General features: G+C 41.9%; 2 protein-coding genes and 1 long non-coding RNA gene across 3 annotated transcripts; 2 read left to right on the top strand and 1 right to left on the bottom strand.

Moving 5' to 3' along the window:
• Positions 1–93: 93 nt before the first annotated feature.
• Positions 94–9,463, top strand: LOC104429319 (serine/arginine-rich SC35-like splicing factor SCL33). Its single transcript, XM_039303342.1, is given in 7 exon segments — positions 94–254; positions 651–681; positions 683–729; positions 4,218–4,382; positions 8,331–8,431; positions 8,434–8,455; positions 9,111–9,463. Coding segments are annotated over 7 exon segments (723 nt in total). The 5' UTR covers positions 94–111; the 3' UTR covers positions 9,325–9,463.
• LOC120288985 lies at positions 1,816–3,910 on the bottom strand. The gene is made up of 2 exons (XR_005546914.1): positions 3,041–3,910; positions 1,816–2,137 (listed from the first exon to the last, which is right to left on the bottom strand). It is a non-coding gene; the product is annotated as an uncharacterized LOC120288985 (long non-coding RNA).
• A 1,268-nt stretch (positions 9,464–10,731) lies between the features above and the next one.
• Positions 10,732–17,063, top strand: LOC104422312 (probable acyl-activating enzyme 18, peroxisomal). The gene is made up of 14 exons (XM_010034601.3): positions 10,732–11,130; positions 11,777–11,906; positions 12,027–12,283; positions 12,882–13,083; positions 13,551–13,591; positions 13,898–14,026; positions 14,226–14,299; positions 14,381–14,601; positions 14,954–15,048; positions 15,135–15,351; positions 15,670–15,795; positions 15,950–16,048; positions 16,294–16,500; positions 16,746–17,063. Exons 1-14 carry the CDS (start codon positions 10,829–10,831, stop codon positions 16,857–16,859), a joined length of 2,214 nt encoding a protein of 737 aa, XP_010032903.2. The 5' UTR covers positions 10,732–10,828; the 3' UTR covers positions 16,860–17,063.
• Positions 17,064–18,521: the final 1,458 nt, after the last annotated feature.

The following is an 18,521-nucleotide window of genomic DNA, read 5'->3' as shown; positions in this document are numbered from 1 at the left end:
ATGGGCGAGCTCCTTGATATCATGCTATGCTGGTTGCTCTTACATTTCCTCAACATTTTTGTGTGCATACTGAAACATTCGTGTACTGTGTAGGGTTCATCAATCTTTCTAATGAGGGGAAGGAGCTACACCCCATCTCCCCCGAGGGGGTATGGCAGGAGAGGACGGAGCCCTAGTCCAAGGGGTCGTTATGTTGGTCGCAGCAGAGATGTGCCTGCTAGCCTCCTTGTTCGCAATCTTCGTCATGACTGCAGGTTTTTTTTTTTTTTGTTTCTCCATTTCCTTCATCCTGTTTTGCAAAAATCTTGGACCTTGTGGATCATTATGTATGTTCTTTATTAAACTTAATTCTTTGATTGCCATAATGGAATATAAAGTTGAACGAACATGAGTCAGTGGCTGGTTCTTTCAGGCATATCTAGGGCTTCGTTTGATTTAATTGTTACACATAATTCTTCATGTTTCGCACTTCTTCTTCTTTTTGTTTTTTAAAGAGAAAAATGGAATTGAACTGAAGACTTCATACTTGAGAAAATTAATATCCTGAGTTTTTTCTTCTTCCTGTCCTATGTATTCATTTCTTTGAAAGCAGATGCTATTGGTTTCTTGTGGGCATGTTGCATACTATAACCTTTGACTAATTATTGCAGGCCAGAAGATCTTCGAAGGCCAATTGGGCAAGTTTGGTGCTCTTAAGGACATTTATTTGCCCAGGGACTACTACACTGGGTGAGCAACAGTAGCCAATTACGTTAATGCTATCATGTAGTAGACTTTGGTTTCAGAATCCTTTGGAAGCTTCTATCTATCTGATGCCAATTTTCTTCATATCTCCATTTTGAGTTCACAAGTTTCATGTTTGATGTTGATTTAATAAAACTTAATGAGTCTTTTATCCATGCATCTGAAAATTTCTGTGTCATAATAATTCAAATGAATGTTCTCCTTGGATTTTATTTGCAAGGAATTTGAATGCATGATTCTTATTCACTGTAAATTAGTAGAAATATCCAAGAGCTTGTGCATCCAAATGTTTTTTCCTAGTAATTGTTTTACTCAGTTTGTCTTCTTTCACTGTTTACATTTTGGTAAAATCATCTTCAGGAGATTGACTCAGCATGCTAAAGGGTTCATTTTTGCAAACTTTAATTTGGATCAGAGGGCAGCTTTCTGTGTTCTCCTTTGTTCACCAGTTGGGTGTTTTATTGAAGTTGTTGAGATATTTACCCAGTGAAAATAAAGTTTTAAAGAGATCAATCAAGTAATTAGAGTTCATTTGAAGATGATGTTAATGGTAGTGAAGATTGGGAGGAAGTTGGGTTTGAATACATTGAGAAGATGTTCCAAGTCTTGAAGAATATCAAGTCATCTTAAAACTGACACTTGCAAGGTTAGCAACCAGAGTGCTTGCTTTTACTTGCTTATCCTGACTTTATGGCTCGTTGGGAATATTCTGGCAGTTGAGGCGCGTTTGGAACGTTTCGTTCAAAATTGTTGAAACGAAAAAAAAAAAAAAAAAAATGTTTACTGTTAGAGCAGTTTTTAACAAAAGAATGCGTTTGGTAAGTGTAAAAAAAAAAAAACTCTTGAAATGAAAAAGAACAGAAACACGTTTGGTAAACGACACAAAATTTATGTTTTAAATTTTTCAAAAAAATGCTTTTTTTTAATATAGTTTAAACTTGATATTGAATTCTCATTCTTATGAAATGCTCATTAATTTTATTTTGTTCATGGTGAGTGAAGACAGACATTTTACAGAATAATAGATTGGTGCAGTCACCATTTTCTTAAATAGTAGTCCTGAAAAGCACAGCAAAATGATGGAATTTCCACATATCAAACTAATAGAATAATAGATTGGTGCAGTCACCATTTGTCTTTACAGAATCAGTACTCATTGAGCAGTTCAAGTGTATTCCCTCCATACATATATGTATAAACAGAAGCCAAAAATTCTCGCATTTTCACGTCCATTCTTGTGCCGGTTGGAGCAGCTTTAAGGAGCGAGTGCAGCAGAGAGACGACTGATGAGGGATGAAAAGCATTAACGATCGACTCGAAGCACCTGAACCCGCCGCCGAGCTAACATGAGTTCGTTCATTTGTGCAATTTGAAGCAGGAGTTGACTGATCTTCTGCGCAGTCCAAAAGATTAATCTTGAGTTAGTGGTCGTAAAGAAGATAGACGCTTTTGTACAACTAGATGTGAGAAGCCATGCTAAACAATGAAAGAGTTCCAGGAAGGCGAAACAGACCATCGAATTGCAATATTGAACATCCAAAATGTGTCGTTTGTACAACCGAAAACTCCCTGTTGACATCGACTCAAATCTTCAACAAAGCGATACACAGTTCTTGACTTCTCATTTTGAGTGATAGCTACGCGAGTAGATACTATGAATCCGGGGATCCTACCGCACATCAGTAACCAGACAGATAAGAGTTCTCACATGCTCAACATGAGATATTCTGTACCCTTTTACTCGTATTCTGTTTTTCGAATTGCATCGTTTGATCAGTTAAGCCTTTCTGGTTTTTTCTGCAGAAGAACAAATTCTAATCGAACACGCGTCGGCTTTGCACGAGTGACAAACCAAAGTAGCATTTTCTCATAAGTTTATATGGATCTACATCGTTTTGCTGCCTCTGACATTGTTTTTGCTCCAAAATCCAATAGGATCCTAATTCTCAGGACCCTAATAAGGTTGTCTGAATCTTCTGACATTGAAAGCTCTAGTGCTTGAGAAACAACTAAACCGTCTTTCAATTCCCACCCTCGCCAACAATTTTCTAGACCATCGACGACATAAGCCTGCTAAATTCTCCTTGTTTTGTTCTGCTCAGTTCCTTTTCTCATTCTACATGTTGAAGAAGCACATGAATCTGTGTAAGCCTTGAAAACCCAAAAGAGAAAAAGCAATTACAGCTAGAAACAGGGGCGAACCCAGGTGAATTCTTTTGGCTCCGAATCATCAGCTCTACCATGCGAATCAAGAACTAGCGGAGTGACCAAGAAATTGAGAGTGCCCGTCCGTTACCTGGTCCTTGTCTCTGATGAGGAGGAGGAGGGGGTTCTTGCTCGCCTTCGCCACGGGGACTCTGTCCCTGCTCCACCACCACCGCCTCCTCCTGCTCCGCATTCTCGCGTACGCCAACGACAGTAGGATTACTGCCGCCGCTGCAGCAGAGCCGAACGACCAGAAACCTCCCGCGACGAGCGTGCAGTGGCGGACTCTCGAAGCAATCCCACGGACGCCTTACCAAAGGATTCTGCACGGCGGACAGCTCGGCAGCGGCTCAATCTCTGTCCCGTTAAGAGGAGGAGTAGGCGAGGAAGAAGACGACGATGGCGACGACGGAGACGAGGAAGAGGGAGGTGAAGTGGGATGATGTGGTGGCGGTGGTGGTGGGAGACGGTCGAGGCCATCGTGGTGGAGGGGAGGGAACACGGAGGGGGAGGGACGGTGCTGAAGTCCGAGGAAGTTGTCTCTGCCAACGCCGTCGCCGCCGCCGTAGATCTGGGCGAGCAACGCTCGCTTGAGGCTCGAGCGAGCTGTCGCTCGAGCAAGCGTCCCTGCTGTCGGCGAAGGTGGCTCAGATTTGCGAGGGGTGGCTCTCGCCGAAGCCCTCGTCGAACGGAGAAGGAGGAGCAGTAGAAGGTGGCTCAGATTTGCGAGCGTACCTGGATTCGGAAGCTTCAGCCGGTGAAGGAGCACCACCTGTTGGCGCCGGAGAGTCAGCCGAGTGGGGAGGCGCCGGAGAGTCAGTGGAGTGGGGAGTCGCCGAAGAGTCAGCCGAGTGGGAGGCGCCGGAGAGAAGGGAGAGACGCCGGAAAAGGCAGAGCTCGAACGAAAGAGAAGGGCACGAAAACGAAGCCCGAAGTGTTCCGGTTTTGTTCTTTTGTTTTTGTTCTTTTTAGGGCTTCAAGAAGTGTTTCTGGATTCTAGAAGTAAGTTTTTTTGTTTCTTTTTTTTTGTTCTAATTTTGTTTAAACAAAAATTGTTTTTTGAACGAAAACGCAAACAAACGCGTTTTTTCTTTTTTTTTTTTTCCCGAGAACAAAAAAACTGTTCTTAAACACATTTCAGAAATGAAAACATGCAGGGCCTTACATGCTGTGGTTTTCCCCATTTATGTTGTATGTTTTTTTGGCTTTTCAAATTAACCCTGTTATGACTTTTTCCTGTATCTCTCTCTTGCTCTCTCTATATGCAGAGAGCCACGTGGTTTTGGTTTCGTCCAATATGTAGATCCTACTGATGCTATGGAGGCTAAGTACCATATGGATGGATATGTGCTTCTTGGTTGGTAGTTGATTGTTGTATTTGCAGAGGAGAATAGAAAGAAACCTACTGAAAGGAGGGTGAGGGAGCGCGTAAGGTGCCTTCCGTCTCCATAACTACATAATTTATGCATGGTGAATAGTAGCACAAGTCTATATAATGTGGTGGAATTTTCTATAATTTGTTTGAGTTATTTTGGCATAGAGGGGCATTGACAGTGTTGTGAAGGATCCTAGACATGCATATGCTTAGTTGATCATTTGTTCTGCAGTACATTGGTGGAAACATTTGGAAAGGGTTTATTATTCTTTGGAGGGGGTTGGGAAGAAATCCTGAAATGGAATCATATGTACAGCGGAGGGCATCGTTGTCACGCCTCGAATCCCAAGCGCGTGCCCATCATCTGGTCGATAATAATTTGCGACTTCCCAAGACGAGTCGCCGACCATTTTTATTTTATTGTACATGTGGAAGCGAAAAGAAATCCCTTGACAATAATCATCTCGGGATAGAAAAGGGACAACAATTTCACAAATAAATCACACTTTTATATATACACTGAGTCATGTACAAGGTCTATGATCAAAAGACTACATAGACTGTCTTTCAAAAAAAGAAATAGTCATAGCTGACCTATACTTCAAATCACCTCATTTCAGCTCTAGATCCTTCGCTCAACGACCTTGAAAATTTTTCCCACAACGGGATGAGATATAATCTCAGCAAGTCTAAGCTCTAAACCCCGATTAGGAGGGTAATATGCCTAGAGGTGTTCTAACCACACAATCACACATTGAGCATAGAGGACTTACTCGCCTTAGTTCTACCTTGCGAGTTAGTACAGTTTATATTACGCACAAGCATACACATATGAGTAATAATTAAGCTCTAACAATTGGAATGTCACACTCAATTCTCAAATCGGTATAGGATCCCGATTATAGGGCCAAATCATTATGACATGTCCCATACTATGTCACACAATTTTGTCTCATAATCCGACACATCACTTCCACTCAACAAGCGTTCTAATTGGCAATTACTCCCACTCTAAGGCACGGCCTACTCAAAGTTTGGCGGTCTACTGGCGTAGCCAAGCATCCTCTCACCCCATTGAGCTTGATTACGTCTCTGAGACGAATTTCCTAAAGGAGTATAGGTCAAGAATTTACTGCAACCCAAATCCTACTAAGTGGATATCTCATATAGGGTAACGTTCATTCAATACAATTCGGGGACGGGTTCTCTTAATCAGCACATGACCATTCAATCTCGGCCTAGGGCACCCGTGCATTGCACTCAAATGTCTCAATTAAAATACTGATCCTAGCCTATTTTTTCGTATTAAAACACTCGTGAAAATAGTCATGTGTGAATACACGGTCATATTAGACTCAAAAATTCATAACATTCTTTTCAAAATTCCACTGGTTCATATAGTATATAAAACTATTTTCGGTGTTTAAAACCCGACACCTAGGATTTTCTGGATAAATATCAAAATTCACAAATTTTGGAATAATTGACAAAATTTCCAATCAGCACTCAATTTTCACAATTTAACACTCAATTGCATAAATTAACCACACTATTGCACCAGCACGAAATTTTGGTTATTGACTATCCCGACCTAATTTCTGAAAAAAATAATTAATAACTAATTAATTTCAAAAATTAATTAATTTAATTAATTTAATTTCTAAAAATACTAACCTAGGCCAAACTTATTAAATTAAATACCAATACTGAGACTGGAAAATTCCGAACCCTTCTAAACAAATAGTGCAATTTATCTAGGCCTTATCTAAACTATGTTAACCACTTAACATGCTCAATTAAATAATTGAACTTCTAATTTAATGTAACTAACCACTTAATTCCTAATTAAATAAATCTAAACACCCATTCAACATCATTAGCCTACTAAGAAGAGTTTAGAGTATAAACTCACCGGTTAATTGTGGAAATTGGTTCACTGCGATGACGGTGCGACGGCGGCCGAAATCCGAATTTTTGCGGCATCGGCGGATACTCGGGCTGGGCCTAAAACGGGCCCAACAAATCTCAGCCCAAATTGAGATTTGTTATTGAAACGGGCTGGGCTTGAAGCGGGCTGACCTCGCAGGCTTGGACTGCTGAAAAAGACAACTTGCTGGGCTTTAAAGTTGGACTGGACTGCTGGACTTTTGGGCTCAGCTAAACTGAAATTTGCTGGGCTTGATGGACTAAAGACAAATGCAGCTATTAGGCCACAAGACTTGCGTGGACTTTTGCTGAAAGCTGGGCCGATTCTGGCCAAATGTGGGCTTGAAATGGCCTCAATTGGGCCAAAGAAGCGCTGGAAGTTGTTGAAGAAGCCCACGCGGAGACGGAGCAACGAGACGGGTCAACTTTGGTGTCTCCAACGCTGCTTCGTTTGACTAGAACGTGGTAGAGATGGGCTTCGGTGGGACAGAATCGCTGGCAGCTGGAGGATGATGTGAGGGACGGCGAAGAAGCCAAGCTGTTCGGTGGGTTGAGCTGCGAATCGTGGCTGAGCTGGGGACGAGAAGTAGCTTCGGTTGACTGGATTTATGTGGGCGAAGGAGAGAAGACACGGACACACGTGGAGGCTTCGCTGGCGATGATTCAAAAGGGTAGCAGCTTCAGTTGCTGTGAGGTAAACAAAATGAAAGCGAAGACCAAACGTGAACAGAAAAGAGGAGGGGTATTCGGGGCAATTGGATGGGTGGAGTGTGGGCGTTGTTTCGTGGATGAAAAAACAAAGGAAAAAGAGAACCGAAGCAAGCGGACAAGGAGAATGAAAACAAACGCAAATGGAGAGGGGCCGAGGAGAGTGACGCATGGAGAGGAAAGAACCGTGCAAAGGAAACCAAGGAGGGGCCAATCCTCAATCCTTAGCCATTGCCTTATTTGCTTGTCCCCACCTTTCTTTCTTGAATAGATTTTCCATAAATAAACCCAATTGAAGTCCCAATTTTTCAGCTTCATGTCCAGATTCGAATTTCACTATATTAAATTCAATTTTTACTCAATTTCCCAAATTGAGGTCCGATTTCGATGAAGAAAATTCCAAACAATCTTTTATAAGTCACTAACACTCGAAGGCCGATTTAAGTCTCAATTTCCATCAATTTAGCCCATCTGAATTTCCTCCGATTTTCCAACATTTGAACTGATTTTCGTAAAAATCTCGAAATCTCTAAAAAATTTCGGAAGGATGAGTCGACGTTCCCAAAATAGCTCGTGACACCATGTAACTTTCAATTTTTGAAATCGGGTTCAAATTCGCAATTATTTTCAATCCGGCGCGCTTTTAGTGTGACTTAGTCTATTGGATAACTTTTGGAAATTTTTGGTGTAATTGACTTGTGATCAATTTATCTTGAGTCACAAAGTATATCTCTGACACATTGGCGACTCTCGATTGTCGTGAAAATCTTAAGGTTTCAATTACCGATACCAGATACAGAAATGACAGAAAAATCGGTCTAGTGTCATTTGACGAGAATTTTGCAATTAGGTGGAATCGCATACGCACTAATCACATATCTCAATCGAATCGACATATCTTCAATTTCGATCGATTTTGACGGTATCGTAATGGCCCTTGCAGATCAACATAGTCGAGCAATCGATTCCTAGTCGAATTTCTCAAGTTTATTGCATTTAGATTTCTTAATTATTTCCCTATATAGTCCAGTTATCTTGTGAGTAATCAGTTTAGAGAATAACACTATCGGCGCGTCAATGAAATGCCTGATTTATTTAATTGAAAATAAATTCTGAAAATTCAGGCCGTCACAATCGTCACGAATGAATGGTTGTATCCCTATGTTAATAAGTTATAGGATGAGGTGGAAGAGAATCAGGTTTGGCAGAACACTGTCCGCATCTGCTTGGAGTTAATAATTGATAAATTAAATACAGGAACCTAGTGGAGTCTGGTCTTGGTGAATTTTTTTTTTAATTTTTTTTTAAGAAAAAGTGCGCATTACTTTTTCTTTAAAAAAAAAATGGATTTGATTCTCCTGGTTCTATGCAGCAGAGGCAGAAGTGATCGAAGACGGTCTCCGGTGGGATATTCCTAGTCTCCACCTCCTAGCCATGCAAGATCTTGGTCCCGTAGTCGTGATTATTACTCCCCTCTGCGAAATGAAGGTACTCAAGGTATGTGGCCTGCTTTGCTTTCTTGTTTCTTGCTGTAGGTTCTATTTCCTTCCTCAGTTGATTTAGGGAAGGGGGGAAAAAACAAAACCATATAGATTGTTGAATAGGGCAAATAAATAAGAAGGCATGCAATGGCTAATGCTCTCTGGGCTTGTCTGTAACTCTTTCATCCTGTTATAAAGCTATTTTTCTATGGGACCTTCCCTATAAACATCATTACCTCAGTAGACTCAAGCCGGATCTAGTGATTATGGTTTTGTTCTCATCAAGATGTGGTCTATGGCAATTTATTATTATTTTTTTCTGGTACTTAGGCTATGTTGGATCATTCAACACGTGCGCGAACTTTTTTGGCATAAGTTGTGTGCTGGGATATAGTAACTCCTGATGACTTTGAGTCGATATCTGACGGTATGCATTTTATTAGCATTTGGTGAGGTTTCGAACTTGTGCAAAAAATTTGTTCTTGGTATGTTGTAATCATTGTTTTTTGGGGAATCTCATTATCTGTCCAGTTGCATCCAGTTGCTAGAGATTTTAGTTGATACATCTCTCTGTAAAATTCTAAAATTTTGGTTTATGCGGTGATATTTTCGAGTTCCAAAGCTTTTGCGTATTTTTGTTGTATGATGTGATGCATTTTCTTTTGGGTCAGATCTGCTTCGCCTCAAGAGAAAAGGCACGGCCGAGAGAAGTCATACTCCCCACGTCCCAGTCGGGAGAGGTCATACTTACGATCCCCGCCTATCAATGGTTCCCGAAGCCACAGTGAAAGTCCGGCCCAAGGCAAAAGCAGGAGCCGAAGCCGAAGCCCTCCTCTTGAAGACTATGCCAGGGAGCCAAATGGAGATGGGACTCCTAGTCAGTAACCAGCCGATAGGATTCCAGACTTTCTTTCATATTTTGTCCCTGAGTTTGATAATCTCTCTGTTGCACCTTTGTGGTTTGTTGTCATTATGTATGTAGACTCCTCTGCTGTTGGTGTTAAATATTGTAAGACGTCTTTTTTTCATGTCGCAATCTGATGGAGATTGCATGATGAACTTAATTTTGTTGATTGTTGGTGGATTTGGCCCTCAGGTGTCTCTGTTATTATGGAAATAGTGAACTTAATTGACGTGCACTGGGATGTCACTGTCTACTATGTAAAATTTATGGGTGTTTCTTGATGAGAAAATCAACTGTTTCAGACCTAGGAATTTAATTTATGGTCAGATCGGATCTAGGAATTTGGATAGGTAAAATTGATTAGCATGTAGGAGGTAGGACAATCGAATGTTATTGAATATGATCTTGAGGATGTGCTTCGGTTGATGAACCATATGGGCATTCCGAGCAAATCGGCTATAGCACATGAGCTGCAAAAGTTTATTGCTAAACTACTTACCGTTCTAATCTATTCTCAGGACATTTTTGCGATGGAGATTTCCGCGTCCAGAGTTTAATTTTGCTTATCGACATGTCCAACTGGAAAATTAACATGTTTGGTAGGCGGTAATATAAAGCGTAAAATTAATAGTAAAAGCTGTTAAATATAATAATAGTTCTGAAGTGTTCTCTTCTATTTTGCTTTCGTTCTTTCGATAGTAAAAGCTGTTAAATGTAATAATAGTTCTGAAGCGTGCTCTTCTATTTTGCTTTCGTTCTTTATATGACAAGTGTCCTCTCAACAGACATCAGGAGATCAAAACATTTGAGGTGAGGTTTAGCTAAAGTTGCCATTCGAAATGGTCTCTAACCCCTTTGGGTTTTAGCTACGAAGTAGGTATCATTCCACTAATGCATGTTGCCGAAAGCCTGCATCGCAGTCGCATTTCACTCAAAATTACAAATCGACGTAATTGCCGGTCGGCCAACCATCTGACGCCAGCTTGTCTAGATAGCGCCACTCAATTGGCAAAAAGTATGCGAACCCTGTTGAAAGTGCGGAAAAGCTAGTTACCGAGCACAAGCCGAAACTCTCTCTACACCCAACGTGGCGATGTCCAAGGGCTGTTCTGGTCTGAATGGGAATGGTAACACGTCTCTTTCCGAATTATAAAGAAAGCTGCTGTGCTTGGGTTGGTGTTTAAGGGTTAATGACGAGGCGATTTCAGAAATCGCCACCCGACGTTCTCCACAGAACATGTCCTAACCAACTAACTACCTCTGCCTTGTGGTACTCGACAACCTTAACTCTCTCATCACCTAATCATCCAGAATTAAATTTCATACGAATGAGACGACACCTTAAGAAATTGTTGACTTAAACAAAGACAAATCACGTGGTCCATCGTCAACCCACGTCCCTCACCTACTACTCCAATGGCGCCTCCTAATGAAGTGTCAAGCGACTGACGCTCGTTGCCCAGAGAGAGGGAGAGGGAGAGGAAGATGGGCAATCCCAAGAGCATCAACGAGGTGGGCTTGGATGACCTGGTGGAGGCGGGCCTGTCCAGGGAAGCCGCCGCTGAGCTCGAGCGGAAGCTCCGGGAGTCGGTGGCCCGAGCCTGGCAGTCCAGGATGCCGTCGCCGGGGCTTGAGCTCGACCCGAGGGAGGTGTGGAGAGAGCTGGCGAGCGCCAAGGCGTTGAAGCCGTCGCACCCGCACCGGGTGCATCAGCTGGTGTACTACTCGGTGTACTCCGGTTGGGACGCCTCCGCTCGGGGCCCTCCTCTCTACTGGTTCCCTTCTCTGTAAGAAGCCTTCTCTTGCAGCTCATTTCGCCGTTCTCTGTTTCTTATTATTCCGTTAGCCATTTTGCGGATTCTTTTTGTTCCTTTTGTCTTTGTTGGGTTCTTTGCATGGACGATGTAGGATCAATGTTGAAAAATAGTGTCTGAAAATGTGCTTTCGGTGGTGCTTGGCGCATTTTCTTGGAATGGCGGTTACTTGGTTGATAGAAGTAGAATGAGCCTGGACACACTCTTAAGGAGGCAAGGGAGAATGTATAAGAAGGAAAAGGGACAGCGAGTTTACGTGGAGTGGGTCGGTGGCCTGGTTGGCAAATGTGAATTCATCGAACCACCGGTGAAAAAGGCGATGGTCCGTATTTTGCACGTAGCGAGCGTAAATGATGCGATTGGCCTTAATTTATAACATTTCTGTCTAGGGGAAATAGATGAATGTTGCTAGTTGTGAATCAGGACTGATTCCTTTTTCTGTTCAAATCCTTCCAGATGACTTACTTGTGCCATTTGCAGAGTTAAAATATGTATGATTGGCTGAGGTTGTGGTGAATATTTTGCTACAAAGCTTTTCATGCGTGGCTCTCGGAATTATCTGTGAATTTAATCATTTTGTGTTCAAATCTAAACCGATGCAGTATTCCTTTCTTGACAGGTCCCAATCAAAACAAACAAACTTGGGACGCCTCATGGAATCGCATGGCAGAAAGCTTCTGGGGTCATCATACAAGGATCCCATAACGAGCTTTAGCCTTTTTCAGAAATTCTCCGTGGAGCATCCTGATGTAAGTCGGTTTCTGTGTACTGGAAAGAGCCCACTTAATTTGTTCTCCACTGAGAAATTTCCATGGCTCCTAGCGACTTTCTATGCTCATAGTTTATCGGATTCTCTTAACTGATTCCAGGTCTACTGGTCGATAGCTCTTAATGAACTCTCACTTTCATTTCATTGTCCCCCAAGCTGCATTCTCGACACCAGTGACAAATCAAAGCCCCGGGTACGTGGCTTCCGGGCGGTATTCAATATAGCTGAATGCTGTTTATTGCCCTCACAGCAACAGAGGAGAGGGGATGACAGCATAGCCTTAGTATGGAGAGATGAAGGCTATGATCACATGAATGTTAACCGTATGACACTAAAAGAGCTTCGAGAACAAGTAATGTATGCTCTTCTTCCTCTGATGCTAGCATAATTTTGCTCCTGTGAGAGGTTGATGTTTGCAAAAAGCCACGCTTACCTTTTATCTAAGTTCTCAGACGATGAAATCAAATCATGGTTTTGGAATCAATGCCTGTCCCAAAATGCCAATTGTTGAAGCACATTGCACTTCTACCCAGACAATCAAACTCAGGCGAGTGCTCACACAGCCTCGATGATGTAATTTCATTGTCTGAGAACTTTGGTAAAATGAATTTGCTCAGCACTTGGAGGTGCATCTTCAAATTTTGTGTGCCTATTCGGAGTTGTATTCATAATCAATGTGAAAAGTGACATAATTTCAAATCTTCAAAAATGCTGGCTCCATTGGTTTCTCCTTACTTTTCAAATCATTTTCCTGTTCTTTTTTTAGCATTGTGCTTGACAATGACGAGACTGCAATAACCACATTACTAGATTCGAAAACTTTTCCAATCAAGTACATTGCCTCCACTATCCTCGCACCACTGACCTCAGTTGAACTATTGCTCTTTGTAAACTCGTAAAACTTGCCGGTCCATTTTCACTTTGCTGCTCCTAACAGAAATAGAAATACAAGCAGGTTGGTGGCAAATGCTCTGGACGCGACATTCTCAAAGGGAGACACGATTGCAATCGACATGCCAATGACGGTCCATGCTGTTATCATATATTTGGCAATAGTACTTGGCGGATTTGTTGTTGTATCAATAGCTGACAGTTTCGCACCCAAGGAAATTGCAAGCCGTCTGCACATTTCCAAGGCAAAAGGAATCTTTACTCAGGTGACCTCTCATTCTTGTGAGTTATCAAGCCGTCTGTAAATGCTGTAACTTTGCTTGGAACTTCTGAGTTCTGAGATGTCAACTTTAACAAGAGCTGAAGCAGAGGGAAGTGGTTATAGCATATGACAAAGTTACACCTATCAACAAAGTTACACCTATTGATATTTATATAGGAGATTTGATTACAGAAATGCATGACTTAAACGTGGGAATCTCTTTAATATTCTGTTGGTAATAATATGTGACCCTATTGCTTTATCAGTCTTTAAGCCAAAAGCTTGCTTTCACTTGTCAATGTATCACCTAAATTAAGTTTTATTTCCTTCAAGTGGTTGCTGGTTCAAGTTTTTTCTGTATTATTTAAGCAGGCTTCAGATAAAATTTTCAGCTCGCACGAGATTTCATGCTTCTTCTATGAGTTAATTGCAATACTACAGGAACTATAAATTATTCTTCATATGTTTCAGGATTTTATACAAAGAGGAGGCCGGAAGTTTCCATTGTATAGGTAAATCGGTCACTTCATTCCTTCTTTGTAGCGACTTTTCTCTTGACAATGAACCCATTGCATAAAAAAAGATGAAAATGGAGGAGAAACGGATCGAGCGTGTCTGACAGTCTCGTTCCATCTTTTCCCTTACGAGTTTTAGCTGTCATATCATCTCACTTGTCATATTTGGCTTTACTCTGATATTAAGTTCTTCTCTTGTGTAAATTTACCCGTACTTTACTGTTCAAGTCCCCTAGAGAGAGTACTAGAATGCGGATATTCTGTTAACGAACTAACAGCGGGTGTTCTTCTCCACCCTTGCAGTCGAGTTGTGGAAGCTAATCCAGTGAAAGCGATCGTGCTTCCTGTGGCTGGAGATAGCGTGGACGTGAAGTTGAGAGAGCAAGACATGTCATGGAAAGCTTTTCTTTCACAAGTGGATCATGTTCCAAGGTATCACCAACATTTGCATTGCCCAGTATTTCCACAAAAAGAGTATGCAGGTCGACAAGAAAACCTATTGTTGGCTATCCTTGAAGTTTTTAAATAACATCATCCCTATTTCGAAAGTCTTCTGAGTAGTCATGAACTTGTGATCGTCGGTTGAGAAGATGTGACATGCACAAAGTGTGATTTCTGTTACTTTCTGCAGAAGGCATTATTACCCAGCCTTTTACCAAAGCGCCGACTCTGTGACAAATATCCTCTTTTCTTCCGGAACGACAGGTAGTGTAAGTTGAAGATAGCGCCTTGTTTACACCTAACTTTGAGAATTCTGTGATGTAATTCCTTCCTGCGAATAATTAGGAGAACCAAAAGCGATACCCTGGACTCAACTCTCGCCTATCCGATGCAGTGCTGATTCGTGGGCTTATATAAATATTCAGGCTGGAGATGTGTTCTGCTGGCCTACAAACTTAGGGTGGGTCGTGGGCCCGATTGTACTCTACTCTTGCTTTCTAGCTGGTGCAACTCTCGCTCTTTACCATGGATCTCCACTAGGACGTGATTTCGGAAAATTTGTTCAGGTGAGGCCTGCAGTCCATGCAGTTTACTTTTTACTTTGCACGGATCACCCCTTTTCCTTTGTTTTCTCCTATCATGGGGAAACATATACAACGCCATGCTAAATTGTTGCAGACTAGATTTTGTTATCTTAGCATGCATGATTTTGTAATAATAATGTTTTATCGATGCTAAAATATTTCATACTCCATTTTTAATTATATTTTTGTATAACAGCAGTGCAATGCGCGGTAAACGCCAGCTTTTATAGGCAATTATAGCAGCTTTGGATCAATTCTTGTAGTTGGGCACTGACAGATGGCACTTATAAAGTTGTTAACCAGACTTTCTCTCCTGTTCCTGCATCTATTTCAGGATGCAGGAGTGACCATTTTGGGCACAGTACCAAGCTTAGTAAAAACATGGAAGAGCACGCAGTGTATGGGAGGACTCGATTGGACAAAGATCAGGTTTTCTTTCTTCTTTTCATCAAATTGGTCACATGATCATCAAAATGTTTTGTAAAGAAGTAACGAGATTATGGATGGTGGTTCAGGTCATTTGGCTCCGCAGGGGAAACATCCAATGTCGACGACAACCTCTGGCTTTCTTCCAAGTCCTTCTATAGCCCCGTTATAGAGTGTTGTGGCGGCACAGAGCTCGCATCATCTTACATTCAAGGAAATCATCTGCAGCCTCAAGCTTTTGGAGCATTTAGCAATGCTTCCATGACAACCGGCTTTGTCATCCTGGACGACCATGGAGCCCCTCATGTAAGATTCTCTCTAGTAAAGGAGGTTCTCTGTTGAGGGATGCGCACCAACAGTGTTGATAAGCCTTAGAAGAAGCTAATTGAATTTAGTATGAAGACCATCTCATTTAGCTCTTTACTGTAGTACTCAAACAAATTTCTCAGGGCGTGGACAGGGGTATTTCACAAATCATGGCTCTTCACCGAGTAGTCTTAATTGCAGGTTCCACAGGGCTGCTGGAAACTGCTTCAGATGATAAATTTTAGGAATAACATATTTTAACGAACCAATCAATCCCTTCTATGGTACATAACTAATTTCCTGTCTCACTGCGCACAGCCAGATGATCAACCTTGTGTTGGCGAAGTGGGACTGTTCCCTGTTTACATGGGTGCAACTGATAGGCTGCTCAATGCTGATCATGAAGAAGTTTACTTCAAGGGAATGCCAACATACAAAGGGGTGGTATGCCATGTTAATTCGTGGAATACTAACGGCTTACTCATTCCATTTTCCTTCTCTGGATACGGATGTTTTGTTGCTACTGGAAATTTATGCTTAGTAAACTTAGTAGATTGATGGAAGAAACATGGCCTGAAAAATTCAAACGAACTTGCAGCAACTGAGGAGACATGGAGACATCATTAAGAGAACTGTTGGAGGGTACTATATCGTACATGGGAGGGCCGATGACACAATGAACCTTGGTGGCATTAAGGTACGACGCTTCAAATTTCACTCTTTATAAAGACGTCTGAAAGTACTTAAGAACTTTGCTGTTGTACTAAATTCGATATGCTGGCGATATGTGGTATAGTGGTGGAAGGCAAAGTAGCTACAAGCTCTGATATGGTTCTCCTGGGTCAAAAGAATGTTACAGCTTTCACCTAAAACTTACTTATGCTGTTTTATGGGTCTATGAATTTGTTTTCCCCTTCTAATGTGGACCAATTGGTATTGCAGACTAGTTCTGTTGAGATTGAGCGGGTCTGTGATAGAGCAGATGAATCTATACTAGAGACTGCTGCAATAGGTCTAGCACCACCCACTGGCGGTCCAGAACAGTTGGTCGTCCTTGTGGTGCTCAAGAAGGGGTGCAAGGCTGAACCGAATGATCTGAAGATGAAATTCTCGAAAGCCATCCAGCGAAACCTCAACCCTCTGTTCAAGGTTTGATCCTTGAGATGTAAATGCTGATGCATCAGTGCATTTTGAAGCTGCTCATGGTTTGCTTTTTGTGAAGTAAAAATTAAGGTTGAACTCAATGAATGGTCACGACGTTATTGTTAAAAATCGAATTTGATGAAAGAAGAATTCAACAATCGGAAGATTATCTCAAATCTTTGGTCCAACGCATTTGTTTCATCTGAACATGCACGAGGATCGCTAACTGGAATGTCTCAATTGATTGACAGGTAAGCTCTGTCAAGATTGTCGCCGAGTTCCCTCGAACGGCTTCTAACAAGCTACTGAGGAGAGTGTTGAGGGATCAGATGCGACAACAGCTCTTTGCGCAGAGTAAGCTGTAGAGGCAACTGGGAAGTATCGTCCCATATTCTTGCTGCGACTGTCGATGTGCAGGTTCCGATTCTAGATTCCAACTTCCTGCTTGTGAGATATAAATTGGGTTGAAGGAAATCTGTGACAATTAATAGTTGGAATAAGAAGCACCATCCGGTTGAAATTCAGAACACTCGTCTTTTCAATAATAATGACATCATGTTGTTTGGGAATCGAGTTGAAGTTGATTTGGGTGTGAAGTTTTTCCTCGCAGAGTTTTGTTAAGGGAGTGCTCAGGATACTTATTAATTCCACGTCACATGAGTAAAGCAGTTTGTTGCAGCACAGTCACCCTACCAAAACATCATCTGAACGAGGCATGATTCGTGGGCAGACACTCACGATCAAGTTCACTTTCCATGAAGTATCATCCGCATGTTCGTAAAAATCAAAGACGAAAACGAAAGATTCAGAAACTTTCCGGTAAACAAGGCACATGTTCATGAAGCATCCTCCATATGTTCATAGACGACGCACCGTGATGGACCCACCAAGCCATCGACCTTCGACGACTCACGTAGCTGTTCGAGATTTGAATCATCGATGCCCGAATAGCCGAACTGTTCCCGCGTGCTCGGTGTGACCGTGATTGGAAGACGAAACGAATGACGGGGACGTGCGGGAAATCGCATTAGGGACCATCCTCGTTGTCGCATTCTGTCTTTGTTGCCATGCGGAAACCTCGCTCGCTACGCGTGTTCTTTTCAACGTTTTGGTTGTGGCATTATTGGAGCGGAGGAGTGCGGAAGAAAGTGACCGGCGGCGACAAGATAGTGCCGACGAGAGGTGAAAGCGCTAGCCATCGGGCGGCCCCGCCTACCCACGTGCCGGCTGGGCCGATTGGGGGCCTGTTTTTTACCCAAGAAAGGCTAAAAGACGTGCCAGCCGGCCGATTAGGGCCCATTTTTATCCACGAAAGGCTAAAAACTCGGTGAAAAACGTCGAATTGAGAAATTGCGTGATCAAACTGCATTAATTGTTCTCCATAATCTATCGGCTAGTATTAACCACAGACTTTGTCAATATCCTAGACACCGGTGACGTCAATAAGTCCCGAGCGACGGTGGAAAAAACCGGATTATGTCAAGCTATTTTCTTCCGCCACTTCAGAACGTGGATGGTGTCTTCGTCAACTTTATTTTTAACGTACTTAAAGTAGTTGAATGTCAAGTAAGCCTCCACCACATTGATAGATGGGAGAAAAGATGGCACAAGGCTATTGGGTGTTCTTCTTCTTACGAAACAAGCACCGTATAGATTTCTCGGTATGTTCGATAAGAGCACCATCTTTGTTAACGAGGTGAAGTAGATGGGACTTGACTACTTAGGGGAAGCGGGCCTGGTTTGAGCTATTATGTTAAAATGGGTAGCTAGTTTGGGAAATAATAGACGGTTGATGGGATAGGTTCGGGACATAACCCGTCCCAAATACGCCTTAAATTTGGATACCGGTATAAGTATAATATTGGAGCGAGTTGTACTCTTACTTTTTGGCTTATCTTTTGCTTCTTATAGTTTATTTTGAATTTAATATTATATTGAACACCTTAAATTAATGGAATCATATGACATGATCATTGAATTTAATATGGTATTGAACACCTTAAATTAATGGAATCATATGACCTGAT

The sequence above is a fragment of the Eucalyptus grandis genome, chromosome 10, assembly GCF_016545825.1.
Source record: "Eucalyptus grandis isolate ANBG69807.140 chromosome 10, ASM1654582v1, whole genome shotgun sequence".
Classification (NCBI taxonomy): Eukaryota; Viridiplantae; Streptophyta; class Magnoliopsida; order Myrtales; family Myrtaceae; genus Eucalyptus; species Eucalyptus grandis.
The sequence above is the reverse complement of the archived record's forward strand: the minus strand, read 5'-3'. Positions and strand labels throughout refer to the sequence as shown.

Excerpts from the sequence above, each read along its gene's own strand:
- LOC104422312 (XM_010034601.3), top strand. The coding sequence starts at position 10,829 with ATGGGCAATCCCAAGAGCATCAACGAGGTGGGCTTGGATGACCTGGTG. Across the intron at positions 11,907-12,026 it reads TCTCCGTGGAGCATCCTGAT|GTCTACTGGTCGATAGCTCT; the intron begins GTAAGTCGGTTT and ends AACTGATTCCAG. Across the intron at positions 13,592-13,897 it reads CGGAAGTTTCCATTGTATAG|TCGAGTTGTGGAAGCTAATC; the intron begins GTAAATCGGTCA and ends CCACCCTTGCAG.